This window comes from Heterocephalus glaber, unplaced genomic scaffold (genome assembly GCF_053883595.1).
Source record: "Heterocephalus glaber isolate CG9 unplaced genomic scaffold, H.glaber_assembly_v1.0 deba00001479, whole genome shotgun sequence".
Lineage (NCBI taxonomy): Eukaryota > Metazoa > Chordata > Mammalia > Rodentia > Bathyergidae > Heterocephalus > Heterocephalus glaber.
In genome coordinates, this window is record NW_028258316.1 from 9,953,980 (window position 1) to 9,972,138 (window position 18,159).

General features: G+C 39.4%; 1 protein-coding gene across 1 annotated transcript in view; it reads left to right on the top strand.

Moving 5' to 3' along the window:
- Window positions 1-18,159, top strand: part of Ppp6c (protein phosphatase 6 catalytic subunit) — a 39,604-nt gene that overhangs the window by 10,073 nt on the left and 11,372 nt on the right. Inside the window, exon 2 of the mRNA XM_004849382.3 lies at window positions 9,844-9,939. Within this exon, the coding sequence (XP_004849439.1) occupies window positions 9,844-9,939 (96 nt within the window). The remainder of the gene's footprint in view (window positions 1-9,843; window positions 9,940-18,159) is intronic.

An 18,159-nucleotide genomic window follows, 5' to 3' on the forward strand; every position in this document is an offset into this window, starting at 1 on the left:
CTGAGGTGGGAGGATCACAGTGAGTTCAAGGCAACGACCACATAGGGAGACCCTGTAAATCTAAGCCCCCCTGGGTCACACAGGTAAAATAAACTCATTGAAACTTACCCTGGAACTTCACATTGGCTATTTGTGTTGCAAAGATCAAACAGATGGTCTTCCTACACAGAAGGTGTTGAGAAAGGCTCCCAGTCTTTCTGTGAACCCCAGAACTAGACTGTAAAGGTTTGACTGGGTCCCTGATGACCGCTGAGTCATACTCTCCAGAATTCTTTTACAACATCCTTGACCAGTGAATGACACCCGAGTCTTTAGAGATTAGGAGAATTTGTAGATTCTTGGGACAATTTTATAGTTAAGAGATGGGAATGTTGGAGAGTTCCATAAAGAAATTTTGGAGCAAGGGCTGGGGGTAGCTCAGTGACAGAACACATATTTGGCATGTACAACCTGGGTTTGATCCCCAGCATCAGAGAGAGAGAGAGAGAGAGGGAGGGAGAGAGAGAGACAGAGAGTAGAGAGACAGAGAAGAAGTAAAGAGGAGGAGAGAGAGAGAGAGACAAAGACAGAGACAAAAGAAGTAAAGAGGGGGAGAGAGAGAGAGAAGGAAGGAAAGAAAGAAAGGAGAGCAAGCAAGCAAGTAGGGTTCCTGTTTATAACTATGGTGTATGCTTCCTTTCTAGAATACCTCTTGTCTGAGCTTTAGCTCAGGTGCTACTTTTTTATGCAGGGCTCCTAGATTCCACAGTCAGAAGTGACTAGCAGCTGATTAGCAAACTAATTATTCACATTGATAGAAGAGTGCTCTTGAGGGATTTTGGTTTCTTTCTTTTTTGTTACTGGGAACTGAATTTAGGACCTTGCACTTGGCAGGTGGGCACAGCACCACTGAACTAAATCCCAGAGGGGCATTGGTAATGTCTAGAGACAGTTTTGCTTGTCACACTTGGGGGCGAACATGGACATCTATGTAGTGGGAGCCAGAGACGTTGCTGTTGCACAGGACAGCTGCTCCCCACAACAAAGTAGTGCCACCATTGAGAAACTCCGTGAAGCCTGAAGACAGAGGTGTTGCCTTCTGGATCACTGTCATCTCCGGGCCATACTCCTCAATCTCAGTAATTTGTATTATAGTGGAGACTATATAAAGGCTGTATAAATGAAAATGTAAGATAGATATTTGGGAGGAGGGGGGTACAGAAAGAAATTTAATAAGGGGTGCTAAAAACATGGACTGGAGGAATCACTCCAATTTCTTTAGCACAGCAGAGGAACTATTGAGTAAAACAACCTATGATAAATTTATTTATTTATTTATTCTTTCAGTACCAAGGATCAAACTTAGGACCTTGTGCTGTGAGGCAGGTGCAGTGCCACTGAGTTAAATCCCTGACCCAACCTATGATAACTTTTAAAATGACTAGAAGAGGGGTGGGAATTTAGCTCAGTGGTGCCACCACCTGCCTTGCAAGCGCAAGAACCCTAGTTCGATCCCCGGTACCAAAAAAAAAAAAAAAAAAAACCACTAGAAGAGTATAAAATTCCTAGCACATAAAAATGATTAATGATTGAAGAGATGGAAATATTTATTATGCTGATTTGGTCAACTTTTATCATTTATTACATAATGTACTCCAAAGAGAGGTACATATTAAAATTAAAAATTTTTAAAGGATAGATTTGTGGGGAAGTGTGTACATGGATTGAACCTAGGGCATCCTGAATGTTAGGCAGATGCTCTACCAGTGAGGTTACATCTACACTCCCCACCCAACCTTTTTTTTTTTTAAGATAGCCTTCCTAAATTGCCCTGGACCCTTAACTTGTGATTTTCCTGCCTTAGACTCCTGAGTAGCTCAGATTACAGGAATGCACCACTGTGTCTAGGGACTTCTAAAATTTTTTTGTGCTTGATGTGAACTTGTAAGCTACTGCTTAATTAAAGAGATCAGAAACCATGGCTTTGGGTTAGAGACATAGCAGAGTCCTCAGTTGGGATCTACAGAAACAGCAGTTGTAGGAGGCGGCTGTAATTTTACTCTGGTTAGTATGCATGGGCTCCAGGTGAAGGATGCTGCCTGAATAGTTTGCATGTGTCTCCAGACACACAGCCTTTGAGATTGACAAGGTTTCACAGTGTTGTTCTTTAAGTTATGGTTCACTGTTACTTTCAAGTCAGCACTGGGAGTGTGGGCCAGTCAGTAGGCAGGACTTGCTGTTCAGGAGGCATTATGAGGTAGGAGAGCCAGGCACATGTGGGTGCAAATTCCAGCACATTTAAATATGGGAATCATGGTGTCACTCAGGATTCTGTGTTGTGGTTAATTTCAAAATATTATTAAATAACTCATTTTGTTCAAAAAATGACATAGAGTAGTTTACAAAGATGCATTTGGTATAAGCAATATAAATTACATTCAAAGTAAACGAGTCAGAAAATACAGATAGGAAACCAAGATGGAGCCAGCAGTAAGAATAACAGTATATAAAATAAAAGCTGTGATGACCCTTCCCCAGCCCCTCTACTGGGGATTGAACCCAGGGTTTTCAAACTGAGTTGCATCCTCAGCTTTTTATTTTTATTTTTAAATTTTGAGATAAGGTCTAACTAAATTGCTAAATTGTCCAGGCTAAGTTCAAACTTGGTATCCTGCCTTATCCCTCCAGACTGCTGGGATATCAGGTATGCACCACCATACCTGGTCAGATTACTTTTTGTTTGTTTGTTTTTTGGTACTGGGAATCAAACTCAGGACCTTGCACTTGCAAGGCAGGCATGGTGTGACTGAGCTAAATTCCCAGCCCACCAGATTGCTTCTTAAAGATTGTACCCTAAACTTTTCAGAAGCCTACAAATATGGAAGCTGTTTAATTAAAAAAATGCACAAGAGTCTATACAATAATAAAAACAAGCTTCTCAGGGAAAACACATCTATCCCTGATAGAGAACAGAGGCATTTCTCCCTTAGGTGTTCATTGAAGCCCACTATTTAATTACAATATCCTATGCACCTTGTTTATAGTCTATACAGTTGCAAGCTCCATGAAGGGTTTATCCTATAATGGAAATATGTCACTAAATTGATGATATAACATTAAAGTTTAATTTGGGAAAAAGCAAATTGAGAAAGGAGGGGAGTAGTATCATCCAGAGTGAAGACGGGCATCTCTAGAGGATTTAATTCAAGGTGTTTTTTTTGGTACCGGGGATCGAACTTGGGTCCTTCTGCTTGCGAAGCAAGCAGCGGAACCACTGAGCTAAATCCTTGGCCCCAATTCAAGTTTAATTAAGTAGCTTTTCAGGGCTGGGGATGTGGCTCAGTGGTGCCACGCCTGCCTGGAAAGTGCAAGGTCCTGAGTTCAATCCCTGGTAACCGAAAAAAATATATATATAATTAAGTAGCTTGTTTGTTTAGTTAATATTTTCATAGTTGATCTTTATAGGGGTTCACAGTGGCACCCCCACAGTTATTTATTTTGAGAGATCAACATTGTAGGAAACAACTTTTCTCTCCAGGAGATACATTGTGAAGGTTCTTTGGAAGCTTGTGTCAAATAGTGTGTTAGTGGGAAAATATTTGTATTAAAAGATGTCAACTCTAACTGGCTATGACAGGAAGCTGAGTCAGGATCGAAAGTTTGAGGCCTGCCTGGACAATTTAGTGAGATCTGTCTTGGAAAAACAAAAGGGCTGGGCTGGCATATGATTCAGTGGTAGAGGACTTACCTAACATATGCAAGGCCCAAGATTCACTCTCCGGCACCACAAAAGGAAAAAAAAAAAAAAAAAAAGAATGTGACATCTGAAAGTTACTATGTATACATGGGACAGCTAATTATTAACACAGGCCAAAAAAGGGCAAGTGCAAGGTCCTGAGTTCGATCCCCAGTACCAAAAGAAAACCAAACCAAAAAACATAGGCAATATAGGGAACAGACCTAGAAACAGAAAACTGCCTACTCTTGCACACACCACAGCAAAGCACTTCTGCAAATTCTTCTGTATAGTTCTTTGAGGAGGTTTGGTGAATGTACCTGAAAAAATATTGCAGATATTAATTGAGCCAGACATTATGCCTAAGGAAGGTGGCTACTGTCCTGAGATAGGTACTTTAAAACATCACTATGTTGTTTTATTTTTTTTTTTTCTGGGACTAGGAATTGAACTCAGGACCTTATGCTTGCCAAACAGGAGCAGTGCCACTGAGCTACATCTCCAGCCCTAATTTTTTATTTTTTGGTTTTTCTCTTTGTTCTTTTTGTTTTTGTTTTTGGGTTTTTTTGGTACTAGGAATTGAACTCAAGACCTTGTGCTTGTGAGGCACGCAACAGTACCACTGAACTAAATCCCTGGCCCTTTTTTTTGTTTTTTTGAGACAGGGTCCCACTAAGTAATTCAGGCTGGCCTTGAACTCACTGTGTAGCTCAGACTGGCCTCAAACTCTCGGTGATCCTCCTGGCTCAGCCTCCAGAGTGCTGGGATTACAGGTATGTGCCATCATGCCCAGCTTCTTGTTTTAATTTTTAAAATTATATACCATATTAGAAATTATATACTATATTAGAAATATTAATTGCTTCTATGAAGCTAAAGAAAAGTGCTTTTTGTTTTTAGCAGAATAAGAGGGAGGTGGTAATTAAAAAAAAAACTATTAAAAAATTGGCCAGATGGGCTGGGGATTTAGCTCAGTGGTTCCGCCACCTGCCCTGCAAGTGCAGGGACTGAGTTCAATCCCCAGTACAAAAAAAAAAAAAAAAAAAATGCCAGGGCCAGGGATTTAGCTCAGTGGCACCATGCCTGCCTCATAAGCATAAGGTCAAGAGTTTGATCCCTGGTACCAAGAAAAAAAAAAGGCCAAGCACAGAATTATTCATCAGTTCTTGGTATATTTTTTCCTTTGGAACTACCTTGAGCTAGATGGAAGTGAGTTTTGGTTTAAAAATGCTAATAGTAAGTTGTAAATTTTAGATGTTTATTACTATAAAAATAATGAAGATGCTGTACCACACTAATTTTGTGAAATTTACAGGAAGAACAGCTAAAAGGACTGAATTGAGTGATTGTGATTGATTAGATTATTATTATTTCTAACAGAGAATGAATATTTTCTCTTTGTGTGTGTGTGTGTGTGTGTGTGTGTGCATGCACATGCATGTGTGTATGTGTTACTGGGGATTTAACACAGGATCTTTACACTGAGTTTTATCCCCAGCCCTTTATTTTTATTTCACAGTATTTTATTTTTTTGAGTCAGGTTCTGTTCTGTTTTTTTTTTAAATAACTTTTATTTTATTTTATCCCATTCCCCTCCTGAGTTAGGTTTTGCAAAGTTGCTAAATTGCCCTGGCTGGGCTCAGACTTGTAATCTTCCTACCTGAGTTTCCCACTGTGCTGAAATTATAGGCGTGCGCCACCATGCCCCGGTCTGAAATTCTGACTTGATATTAAGATGTTTTGCAGGTTGAAGAAATAAAGAATTTGGGGCTGTGGTTGTACCTCAGTGGTGGAGTGCTACTAAAATGGTCATATCTTGAACCTTGACACCACCAAATGCTGATGATGTTGTAGAGCAGCATCAGCTCTCACTTATTGCTGATGCGAATGCAAAATGGTACGGTCTCTTTGGAAGATAGTTTGGAAGTTTCTTACCAAACTAAGCAGTCTTACATATGACCCAGCAATTTTACTCTTTGCTAGTAACTCAAATGAGTTGAAAACTTAGCTACACACATAAACCTATATACAGATGTTTATAGCATCTTTGTTCATAATTGCCAAAACTTGAAAACAACCAAGATGTCCCTTTTGTAGGTAAATGGATGAAGAAACTGTAGTATATCCAGACAATAGGATATTGTTCAGCACTTACAAGAAATAAGCTATTAAGCCATGAAGAGTCATGGAGGAATCTTAAATGCATATACTTAAGTGAGAGATGCCACTCTGAAGCTGAGTATGGTGGCACATTCCTGTAATCCCAGCCACTTAGGAGGCCGAGACAGGGATTGCAAGTTTGAGGCCAGCCTAAGCAATTTAGAGAGACCTTGTCTGAAAAAATAAAAGGTGCTGGGAATGTAGCTTGTGAGTACAAACCCCAGTCAACAAACCCCTGAATAAGCTGAATCTGTGTGATAAGTATATGATGTCTGGGAAAGTTAAAATCATGGAAGCAGTAGAGATTAGTGGTTTCCCAGGGGTTGCAAGGAGGTAAAAATAAATTGGTAAAGCACAAAGAATTTACAGGGCAGTCAGGGCAGTGAAACTACTCTGTATGATACTGTAAGGTATATATGTCATTATACATTTGTGAAAACTTACAGAACGTGCAATATCAAGAGTGAATTCTAGGGCTGGGGATTTAGCTCAGTGATTACGCCGCCTGCCTCACAAGCACAAGGTTCTGAGTTCGATCCCCAGTACCAGAAAAAAAAAAAGTGAATTCTAGCCAGGGATTTAGCTCAGTGGTTTCGCTGCCTGCCTTACACTTGGGTGTAAGGTCCTGAGTTTGATCCTTGGTACAAAAAAAAAAAAGAGTGAATTCTAATGTAAACAAACTTTCCGTAATGCTGTGTCAATGAAAAGCCACCACTTAGAACAAGTAGGTGCTGGATTTTTTTTTTTTTTTTTTTGAGGCAGGGTCTCCCTATGTTGTTCAGGCTGGCCTCATACTTGCAGTGATCCTCCTGAGTGCTGAGATTACAGGCGTGTGCCCCCACGCCTGGCTAGGGGCCATATGTTGATAGTAGGGACACTGTTCATATGCATGGGGGCAAGGTGCATATGGAAACTTTGTATCTGTTTGATTTTGCTGTGAACTTAAAACTGCTCTTTAAAAAGTAAAGTATAGGGGCTGGGAATTTAGCTCAGTGGTTCTGCTGCCTGCCTCGCAAGCGCAAGGTCCTGAGTTCGAGCCCTGGTACCAAAAAAAAAAAAGTAAAGTATATTTAAAAGTGAATAGGGCTGGGGACTGAGCTCAGTGGTTTCACTGCCTGCTGCGCAAGCGCAAGGACCCGAGTTTGATCCCCGGTACCAAAAAAAAAAAAAAAAGTGAATAAAGCAATTAAAAGGGTACTTTCCTTGGACCCTTTTAACCATCTCAGTAATGATTCTTTCCATCCTTGTAGTTGCTTAGGCCAGAAAACTTGAGTTACCCCTTGATTCCTTACTATTTCATAACACCCTGTATTCAGTTAATCATAAATCTTGCAGATGCTACATTCAGAAAAATATTTGGATCTGTCTGCTTATCCCATTTCCTATTTTCACTACTCTGGTCCAAGCCAGTATTAGCTTTTATCTAGATTGTTGTATAAGCCATCTGGTCTTCTGCCTTTGTACCTAACCTACTTCAGCAATCTTTGCTTGGCCCTCTCCCCCCAGTAGTACATTTGCTACATGGCAGAATTAAGATCATGTCATTCTTTTGCTCCAGACCTTTTGGTGGCTTCCCATAACACTCAGTAGAAGCCTGGGTTCTTAATAATCACTCCAACAACAAAACCAGCCTGTATGGTCTTGAATCTTTCAAAACCTCATTCAGTTTATTCTCTGTAACCACACTAACCTCGGTATTTTTGTCAAATAGCAAGCATGCATCATGTCGGGGGTTTTGTACTTATTTATTGTCCTCTGCCTGCAGTGTTGTAGAATGTGACCAGCTTTACATTTTTGCTCAAAAGTCACTTTATCAAGCTTCTGCAAGGCCTTTGTGTTCTCCCTATTTACTGTTGACACTTGCCTTTCACCCCAGCACTCATTATTCCTCTTCCTGGGCTTTAGTGTTCTCCACAGGTCTTATCACTGTCTGACAATTTACTCTACACATTGTACTACTACTGCTACCCCTTCTTTCTGCATACATTCTTTTTCCTTTCTTCTCTCCCTGCCCCTCGTCCTTCTTCTCCTCTTCTTTCTCCTCTTCTTCCTCTTCCTCCCTTCTCCCTTCTCATTGTTCTCCCCTCCCTTCTTCCTCCTCCTTTCTTTTTTCTTCTTTTGTGGTCTGGGGGATTGAACTCTGGGATGCTCTGGCACTGAGCTATATCCCTAGCCTTTAAAAATTTTGGGAACATGGGCAGGGGATTTAGCTCAGTGGCACTGGCACCTGCCTCGAAGTCCTGAGTTTAATCCCCAGTTCAACAAAAAAAATTGGGGGGATAGGGTCTCAATAAGTTGCCTAGGCTTGCCTCACATTTGTGAACCTGCCAGGAGTGGTGACGCGTGCCTGTAATTCCAGCACTCAGGATGCTGAGGCAGGAGGCTCTTTGAGTTTGAGGCCAGCATGGTCTACGAAGTGAATTCAAGGCCAGCATGGGTTACATAGCAAGAGCCTGTGTCAAAAAACAAAACAAAACAAACCCAAACCAAATTTATGATCCTCCCTCCTCAGCCTTTGGAGTAGCTGGGATTATAGATATGGGCCACTGCACCTGGCTACATTTTATTTATTTATTTTTTTTACATTTTGTTTCTTTATTCTCTCTATTAGAATGTAAGCCCTTTAAAGGTAGAGATTTTAGTATTTTGATTTATTTGGGTCTAGAACCAATCTTGGTAACATATTAAGCATTTAGTAATTATTTGTTGGGTGAAACCACTGAATATTCAAGATAGTATTGTGGAAAAACTAGGAAACCTGAATTCCAGATCTGTTGCTAAGATTCAGTAGCTTTGTGGCCTTAATCTTTGTGAGTCCCAGTGTTAGTATCTGAGTCAAGCAAGAGATTTTGGCATAGTTGGTTTTTAATACAAACCAGAATTTCATAACTGAAGAAACTCTTGGAGATCACCTTTCATGTAAAACTAAGGCCATTTCATTATCAAGGTAAAAATTCAGAACAGTGTTATTATTAGGAGTGCTGGATGTGTTATATGATAGAACCATGCACTGGTTTGTTGAAGCATCTGGGGGATGTGGGACTTGAAGTTACAGGGTTACCAGGCCAAAAGGAAGACCTTGTCTTTGAGGTGCTATTTGAAGATCAAGAACTTATCAGAACAAAGGCTGGGTATTTAGCTCAGTGGTTCTGCCACCTGCCTCGAAAATGCAAGGTCCTGAATTCAATCCCCAGTACCAAAAAAAAAAAAAAGAACTTAGAACAAAGCAAATCATTTTATTTTGAAGTTTTCTGTTTTGTTGTCTAATATTTAGGAAATAGCTTGATTCCCTCATTGTCTTTTTTTTTTTTTTTTGGTGCTGAACATTAAACCCAGAGCCTTCACACATCCCTAGTCGCCTCCCCCTTTTTGCCAGCCTGAACATAGTGAGACCCTGTCCTAAAAAGTCAAAAACAAACACAAAATCCTCCTACCTCAGTCTCCCAAGTGCTGCAATTATAGGTGTGCTACAGCACTCAGCCTCAATTTTAGATATACATATTTTAATTATTTAATTGTAAACAACCTTTTTATTTTGAAATAATTGTGGGTTTACATGCAGTTGTAAGATAATACTGAGAGATCCCCTGTGTCATTTACTTGATTCCCCCCCATAATAACAGTTTGTATAACCTTAATAGAATACCACAACATTTGTAGGCTCATGTATCCAGCCCTACATCCCAGGTACATGGCAGTTCCACCACCAGAATTCCTCATGTTGTTTTTTAATGGCCATACAAGTCCTTCCTGTTGCTCCTAACTCTTGGTCTTTCTTTCTTTTTTTTTTGTGGTACCAGGGATCAAACTCGGGTCCTTGAGCTTGCAGGGCAGGCGGTGGTACCACTGAGATAAATCCTTGGCTCTCTTGGTCTATCTAAATATGTCTTTGTACTAAATTTTTTTGTATTTGGCCCTTAGCTTTAATATTGCAATAAAAGTTTGTATTTTATTTTTTCTTCTTTCAGCGGCTATGTGACTATGTGTGTGATCTTCTCTTAGAGGAATCCAACGTTCAGCCTGTGTCAACCCCAGTGACAGTGTGTGGGGACATACACGGACAGGTAATATTTCATAAAGAAGTCACGGATTCTGTACCATCCACAGGTTTTGTTTCTACTTGTGCTGCAAAATTAAAACAGTGATAGCAGATAAATCTACCTAGTGGTTAAGTTGCCTCAGTCTTTGTAATACTAATGATTCCTGGTTTACTATTCTAGTGAATGAAAGCAATGGTCAAATTATTCATGGAGTTTGTTGAAATGACATTTGCAAAGTGAATAGAATGTTGAGTTATTATTTATAGAATGGTGAGGGTGTTCAGTAGTGGTGAAAGATATATAAACATGTAGTACTCAGTAATTCTGATTAGTGGGATAAATGAAAGAAGATGATTTATTTTAAGGTGGGGATAAGGGGGAAGAGAGATAGCAGACAGCTACTCTGGACTAGTAGGGAGTATTTGAAAGTGAAATATTCATAGCTTTATCTGTAGCTCCTTTTATTGAGATCCTTGTCCCATGTAGGCTTCTGGAATCTGATTGGCTCCCTGGCTTGTTATATTTGGTTTTAGACACTTTTATTCTGTTCATTCTATTCATTTCTATATATTTTATTCATGTCCTATATTGTTGAAATTTTATCATTTCTTCTGGGAGAATGAGAATAGCAAAGATTCAAAAGAAGTAAAATTGTGCATGGTTTCATAGCAGTTACTGACATAAGATAAAAAGAATTAGCAGGGGGAAATGCAAAATCTAGGAAAGAAGCTCTTAAAACTCTTCTCTCCACTGAAACTGATGCACAGCAAGATTAAGTAATTTGGTCAAGGCAGAGGAGGCTTCCAGGTCAGCATGCCACAGCTCCCAGAGCAGGGGAGGCTTCCAGGTCAATGTGCCACAGCTCCCAGTGCAGAGTAGCAGGCTTCCAGGCCAACCTACCACCGCTCCCAGCACAGAGGAGGTGAGCTGCAGCAACACCCCCCACCCCCCCACCCCCAGTCAAAATGAGAAGACAAGTAAACAAGTCTCAGAACCAGACTTTCAGATCACCTACAGCAACCCCAAAGGGAAACAAGATGGAACACTCTGACGTTCCTTTTTTTGTTTGTTTTTGGTACTGGGGATCAAACTTGGGTCCTTGCGCTTGGGAGGCAGGCGGCGGAACCACTGAGCTAAATCCTCGGCCCTGGAACACCTGATGTGCAACCACCTGGACTCCCTGAACTAGCAATGAAAGAGGATCTGGAAAAAATGAAATCAGAAATAATTTCTCACATAACAGCAGAGATTGTGCCCATAGTGCAAGACATGATTAATCTAAAGAGGACACAGATGAAAAATAGAGGAGTTGAGGAACATGATGGAATACCAACATAGCCTCTTTAATAAATGATGTGATTTAAAATATGTCAAATAATCCAGATGGAAATATCCCATATTCACCTTGTTTCCTGTGTACATATCTTCTCCAATTTCTCCTTACCCAGTTTCTTCTGAAACAAATCTTTGAAAGCATTTAGTACATATTTCTGAAAGACAACTGTCTTTCTTTTATCTTTCCTATCACTCCCTATTTTAAAGAAAGTTTTAATGGACCCCAAATATTTGGATATATTTGTAGAAAACAAAATCATGATGTGCTGTAGGCATACAATATAGAACAACAAATCAGAGTAATTAGCATTTCCATTCTTCGTATATTTATCATTTCTAGGTGATATGATACTTCAGCTTCTTATCTTTTAGTGGTTTTTAACAGATCATAAAATATTTAGTCTAGAGTTCTAGCCACAACACAACTAACATAAGTATTCCTCGCAATGTAAATGTATTGTATACCCATTCTCCAACCACTCTTAATTTTTCTGACTTCATATTTTATATGGAACTTTATTCTCCTCTTTACTTCTATAGGATCAAACTTTCATTTTTCTTTAATAAATGGTGCTGGAGAAATTGGGTTTCAACTTGCCAAAGACTAAAACTAGACCTATATCTTTCACCATGCACTAAACTAAAATCAAAGTGGGTTAAAGATCTAAATATTAAAACAAACGCTGAACCGGTTGGAACAGAGGTTAGGCAGAACTCTTGAAGACATTGGTGTAGGAAAAGATTTTATGAACAAAACCTCAGTTGCCCATGAAGTAGCACAAACTATCAACAAGTGGGATCTCTTCTTACTAAAAAGCTTCTACACAGCTTTACACCAACAGTGTGAAGAGACAACCCACAATCTTGGAAAAATCTTCACCTGCTGTTCCTCAGACAAAGGTCTACTATCTTGAATCTAGAAAGAACTTTAAAAAAAATCAGACCTCCCAAATTGAAAGACGCAATCCAAAAATGGGCATCTGAAGTGAACAGACATTTCTCACACAAAGAAGGAGAAATGGTAAATAAACATATGAAAAAATGTTCAACATCACTGGTCATTCTAGAGATGCAAATGAAAACAATGCTGAGATTCCACCTTACCCCACAAAGAATGGCTGCTATCAAGAAATCAACCAACAACAAATGTTGGTGGGGCTGTGGGGAAAGAGGAACCCTGCTCCACTGCTGGTGGGAGTGTAGACTGGTGCAACCACTGTGGAAATCAGTATGGAGATACCTCAAAGAACTGGGGCTAGAGGTCCCATTTGACCCAGCTATGCCCCTGCTGGGTATCTTCCCAAAAGAATTAAAAGAATCATAAAAAAATAAAAAATAAAAGAATCATAACACGGTGGTATGTGTGCTCCCATATTCATAGCAGCACAGTTTGTAATAGCTGAAATTTGGAAACAGCCCAAATGCCAATGAACTGGAGACTGGATAAAGAAAATGTGGTTTTTTAATAAAATGGAGTACTACTCAGGCATAAAAAATGAGAAATTAGAGACATTTATTGCGAATGGATGCACATTGAGGCCATACTCTTAAGTGAAATAAATAGGACACACATGTGTGAATGTCTAATAGTTTCTCTAGTGTGAGAAACTGAAAGTGTAAATAAGGACTAAAAGGTATAATAGATACTGTGAAATGGAAAGAAAATGGGCAAAGGGGAATGGGTAGGGGAAAGGAAAGTAGAGAATAGAATTAATATGAGAAAATGAAAAAAAGGAAACAAAGTGTCTGTAAATAGGGATGGAGGGGTTGAAGGGAGGGCAGGGGAAGTGGGAAAAAATAAAAACCAAGAGAGTATGAAAAGATGCAAATTTCCAATGATGAATATCATTATTTTGTATATCTAAAATGTACCAATAAAAGGATATACAGTTTTAAAAAAAGTAAACAAAAAAAGAATTAGCTTACTTTTTTCATTTGCTGGGTTATTGTTTGTAAGAATTTCCAGCTGGGCATGGTGGCACATACATGTAATCCCAGCACTTGGGAGGCTGAGGCAGAAGGGTTGCCTTGAATTCACAGCCAACCTGGGCTGCATAGTGAGTTCAAGCCTGGTCTGAACTACATAACGAGACTCTGTCTCAAAAAAACAAAAAAAAGAATTTCCAAGCAGTGACAGGAGGAATGCCGAGTGCATCTTATCATTAGACTCTACTCTCAGTGTTTACTTAGTTGGGAACCTTATGTGTATTTGTAGAATTTTTTCACTTGGAATAAAAGCTGAAGAGATCATTCATAGCCTACTCTATGTATACAATGTCATTGGGGCTATAACGCAATAATACATTGTGAGCAGTGCAGTATTTATGAATGCCGGTGGGCTTACTGTCTTTGTAATTTTCCTGCCTTAAATATGACCATGTAACAGGGCAGAAATGCACCTACATTGGCCCTGATTAGAGACCATTCCATTAATAAAGGCCTATTTTGGCTACATAACAAGGGTTTTTGTCTGCCCACCCCCTTTTCCGGAGCTGAGGTTATAGTCCGACATCTGCATGTCATCATCTGCTTCTAAGTAGAGGCCCCATTATGTCTGTCATCTTTTAACTGTTAATGTTCTCTCTCTTTTTTTAAGTGTACATAACACTTCTCTCCAAAACTGTAGTAAACATTTGTATTTTGCTAACATAAAAGATAGTTATATGAGTAGTGTGTTCCCTGCTTATAAAATTAAAATTCAGGGGCTACTTGTGTTATTAAGGACTTTACCGTATATGAATTACAGTCATAATTAAATTCAGGAAGTCAGAGACAACCTCAAACATTTCTGTATTATATATCTTCAGTCCAGCATACAAGTCTTACTAACATTTATTTTGTGTCTCAAGGTCAACAACGTACTTTTTCACATACTCCATGTGAAATTGTTTTAAGAATCCAATGAGATAAAATCATTTTGTAAAGAATGAAAGAGACTAACGAACTGAAGAATTGACCCAAACTTTCATAGCCACTAAGGCACAGCACTGAGATTTGAAATTTGTTTGGGTTCCTTTTGCATGTTAATTTAAAACTACTACCCAACTGTGAACATTGTTTCTCTTATACTTGACCCTTAAAAATAATTGTTAATCGGGCTGGGGATTGATTGATTGATTGATTTGGTACGGGGGATCGAACTCGGGTCCTTGTGCTTGCGCAGCAGGCGGCGAAACCACTGAGCCAAATCCCCAGCGCAAGGTCCTGAGTTAGATCCCTGGTGCCAAAAAAAAAATTATTAATCAGAACCATAGGACTGATTAAATCAAATCTAAGAGATGTCCTTTGGAATTTCCACAATTCCTTCCCCTTGGGCAGTACTGGAATTGCAAGATTGAGTTTTGAGTGTGAATGGACATATTAGCAAGTATGTGGTGCAGAGCATGGAAACAGTGTTATCTAGGGAAGGAATTACATACTGACCTTTAGCTACCACACAAGTGAGGCCTGCAGACCCTCAGGTGGTACAAAAGCAGTTAGAGCCGGGGATTTAGCTCAGTGGTGCTGCTGCCTGCCTAGCAAGCTCGAGGTCCTGAGTTTGATCCCTGGTACAAAAAAAAAAGCAGTTGGAGGGTAAGACTGTTGGTACCTCTTTTGACTGGTCATTCCACATTCACAATGTGTGATGGAATGAGAAGTACTGTATACATAGTGCATATTTGTTGGACACTGAGAAAAGATGGTTTACTCAAAGGAAAGTATTTGTATACCTTTTAAAGTCATAAGCTGAAGTAGCTGCTTATTTATTTTTAGCACTTTTTCTGTTTCAGAATTGCAAGAATATTTATGCAGGGCCGGGGATTTAGCTCAGTGGTTTCACCGCCTGCTGCGTAAGCGCAAGGACCCGAGTTTGATCCCCGGTATAAAAAAAAAAAAAAGAATATTTGTGCATATGTTATCTTGAGTACATGTATGAAAATTTCCTGTACATACCTACCTAGGCCATTAAGTTTGGTCACCTTTACTTGTACTGTATATTGCCAGATGGGTTTCCAAAGCTGTAGCAGTTGATATTCCCACCAGAAATGTATGAGAATTCATTGTAGTCTTCCTCTCATTGCATGTGGTATTATCACACTGGTAAAATGTCATCAGTGCGGGGCTATGAAGTTTTAAAATATAGACCTCTTGTTCTAAAATATAATTTTCATTTTCTTTTTTTTGATACTGGGGATCAAATTCAGGACCTTGTGCTTACGAGGCAGGCGGTGGCACCACTGAGCTAAATCCCCAGCCCTACATTTTCTTGGATACTATTGAGGCTGTTTATTAGTTCTGGGTTCCCACATCTGTGAATTGTCCTTATTTCCTTTGGTTGATCTTTTTCTTATAATCTGTAGATTGATTGATTGATTTAGAGGCAGTGTCTCACTATGTGGTTCAGGCTGGCCTTGAACTTGAGGTGATTCTTCTTCCTTAGCCTACAGAGTACTGGGATTACAGGTGTGAGCTACCACTCCCAGCTATAGATATTTTTTATATGAACCCTCTATGTGATATCCAGTCATACTTTGGTACTGCTATAAAACTCTTTGAATTTGGTATTCAATGCATTGTGACTCAATTTTATCCTTGTATGTAATTGTTTAGTACTTAATGTGTAAGCTAGAACCTGTCTCTGTTAGTTGCCTTGTGGCTTGCTACCCTTTCCAGCCCCCCTTTTTTTTGGTACCAGGGATCAAACTCAGGACATTGTGCTTTGGAGACAGGCTTGGTGCCATTGAGCCAAATCCCCTGGCCCTCTAGCCCCTTTTTATTAAACATTATTTTTACTGGAGAGAATGAATGACAAACTTGTTATTCAGACTTGGCTTTTTGGCAACCATTTTTACAAAAGTGATGGAAATAAGATAGTTATTTCAAAGAAAACAATAGTATTTATTGCAAATGATAATATTTGAATTTATTAATGAAAAATTGAAATTTTTGAAAATTTGAGTCTACTACCGTGTGACAGCTTCTGATACTTTGAAAGACTTTTTTTTTTGGTACTAGGGATCAAACTCAGGATCTTGCCCTTGCAAGGCAGGCAAGGTGCCACTGAGCTAAATCCCTGGACCTTGAAAGACTTTTTTGTTTTGTTCTTTTTTTTTTTTTTGGTACCGGGGATCGAACTTGGGTCCTCGCGCTTGCGCAGCAGGCAGTGAAACCAGTGAGCTAAATCTCTGGCCAAGACTTTCTGATAAGGTGATGATGATATTAACAAATAGGAGCTTTTCAGTATATGTAAGGAAATGTCATTTCCATTTTCCAAATAACCAGTGTATCATTCACTTGAGGTATAAGAGATGCTGGTGATTTTTTTTACTTTTTTGGATACAGGGTCTCACTATGTAGTTCAGGCTGGCCTTGAAATCACTATGTAGCCCAGGTTGGCCTTGAACTCCCAGCAATCCTCCTGCCTCAACCTCCTGAGTTGCTGGGATTACAGGTGTTTGTCACCACTGATTTGGTGTTCTTTTTGTTTGTTTTTTGTTTTATTTTGTTTTGGTACCGGGGATCAAACTCAGATCTTGCACTTTCGATGCAGGTGGCAGAACCACTGAGCTAAATCCCCGACCTGATTTGGTGTCTTGTCTTGTCTTTCCTTTCCTTTCCTTTCCTTTCCTTTCCTTTCCTTTCCTTTCCTTTCCTTCCTTTTCCTTTTCCTTTCCTTTTCCTTTCCTTTCCTTTTCTTTCTTTCTTTCTTTCTTTTTTTCTTTTCCTTTCTTTTCCTTTCTTTCTTTCTTTCTTCTCTTTCTTCTCTTTCTTTCTGTACCGGGGATCGAACTCAGGACCTTGTGCTTATGAGGCAGGTGCAGTGCCACTGAGATAAATCCCCGGCCGGGTCTGATTTGGTGTTTTGAGACAAAGTCTCATCCTGTACTCCAGCCCAGTCTGGAACTATGTATGTAGCCCAGGCTGTCCTTGGACTAGAAATCCTCTTGTCTCAGCATCCAGAGTGCTGGGATTACAGGCATGCACAACTATGCTCAGCTCCACACTCACTTATTTTTCATAATAAAATTGTGTAGTTGTATAATAGTTTTGTTCTTTTTTTGGTACTGGGGATCGAACTCAGGACCTTGTGCTTTTGAGGCAGGCGTCGGAACTACTGAGGTATATCCCTGGCCCTGTATTATAGTTTTGTGTACTATATAACTTATTTTCCATTTTGCTACATAGTTTTCAGCGTAATCATTATTCATGAATACATAAAGTCCTTGAGTGGATAGATCATGTTTCTTTTATTGTAAATGATGTTATACCATATTTTAAAATATCATTTGATTTTTTTTTCCCCCTTAGGATGTGGTCACAGGAATAGAATTATTAGGCCAGAGCTTATAAACATGATAATAGGATTTGAAATGTTTTTTTATTTTTTTAGGATTTGAAATGGTTTTTTTGGGTACCAGGGATCAAACTCAGGTCCTTGTGGTTGTGCAGCAGGCAGCGAAACCACTGAGCTAAATCCCCGGCCCAGGATTTGAACAGATAGCTTTCTAAAAAAGATGAAGAGCAGGGCATGGTAGCGTGCACCTGTAGTCCCGGCGCTCAGAAGGCTGAAGTGGGAGCATTGCTTGAGACCAGGAATTTGAAAGCAAATTGAGCAACATAATTAGACTATGTCTCAAAAAAAAAAAAGAAGATAAATATATATTATGAGAAATAACATATATATGTCTTTTTTACTGCTCAGACTGTCATATATAAATGACATATGAGACACACATCATATATATATCCATGGATATATATCCATGGGGTGGTAAGTATACTTCTTTCACAGAGAGGTGTTTTATGTACTAGAAGGGAACAATAAAATTTTTTTTTTTTTTTGGTACCATGGATCAAACTCAGGTGTTTTTGTTTTTTGAGACATGGTTTTGCTATGTAGTTCAGGCTGGACTTGAATTCACTGTGTAA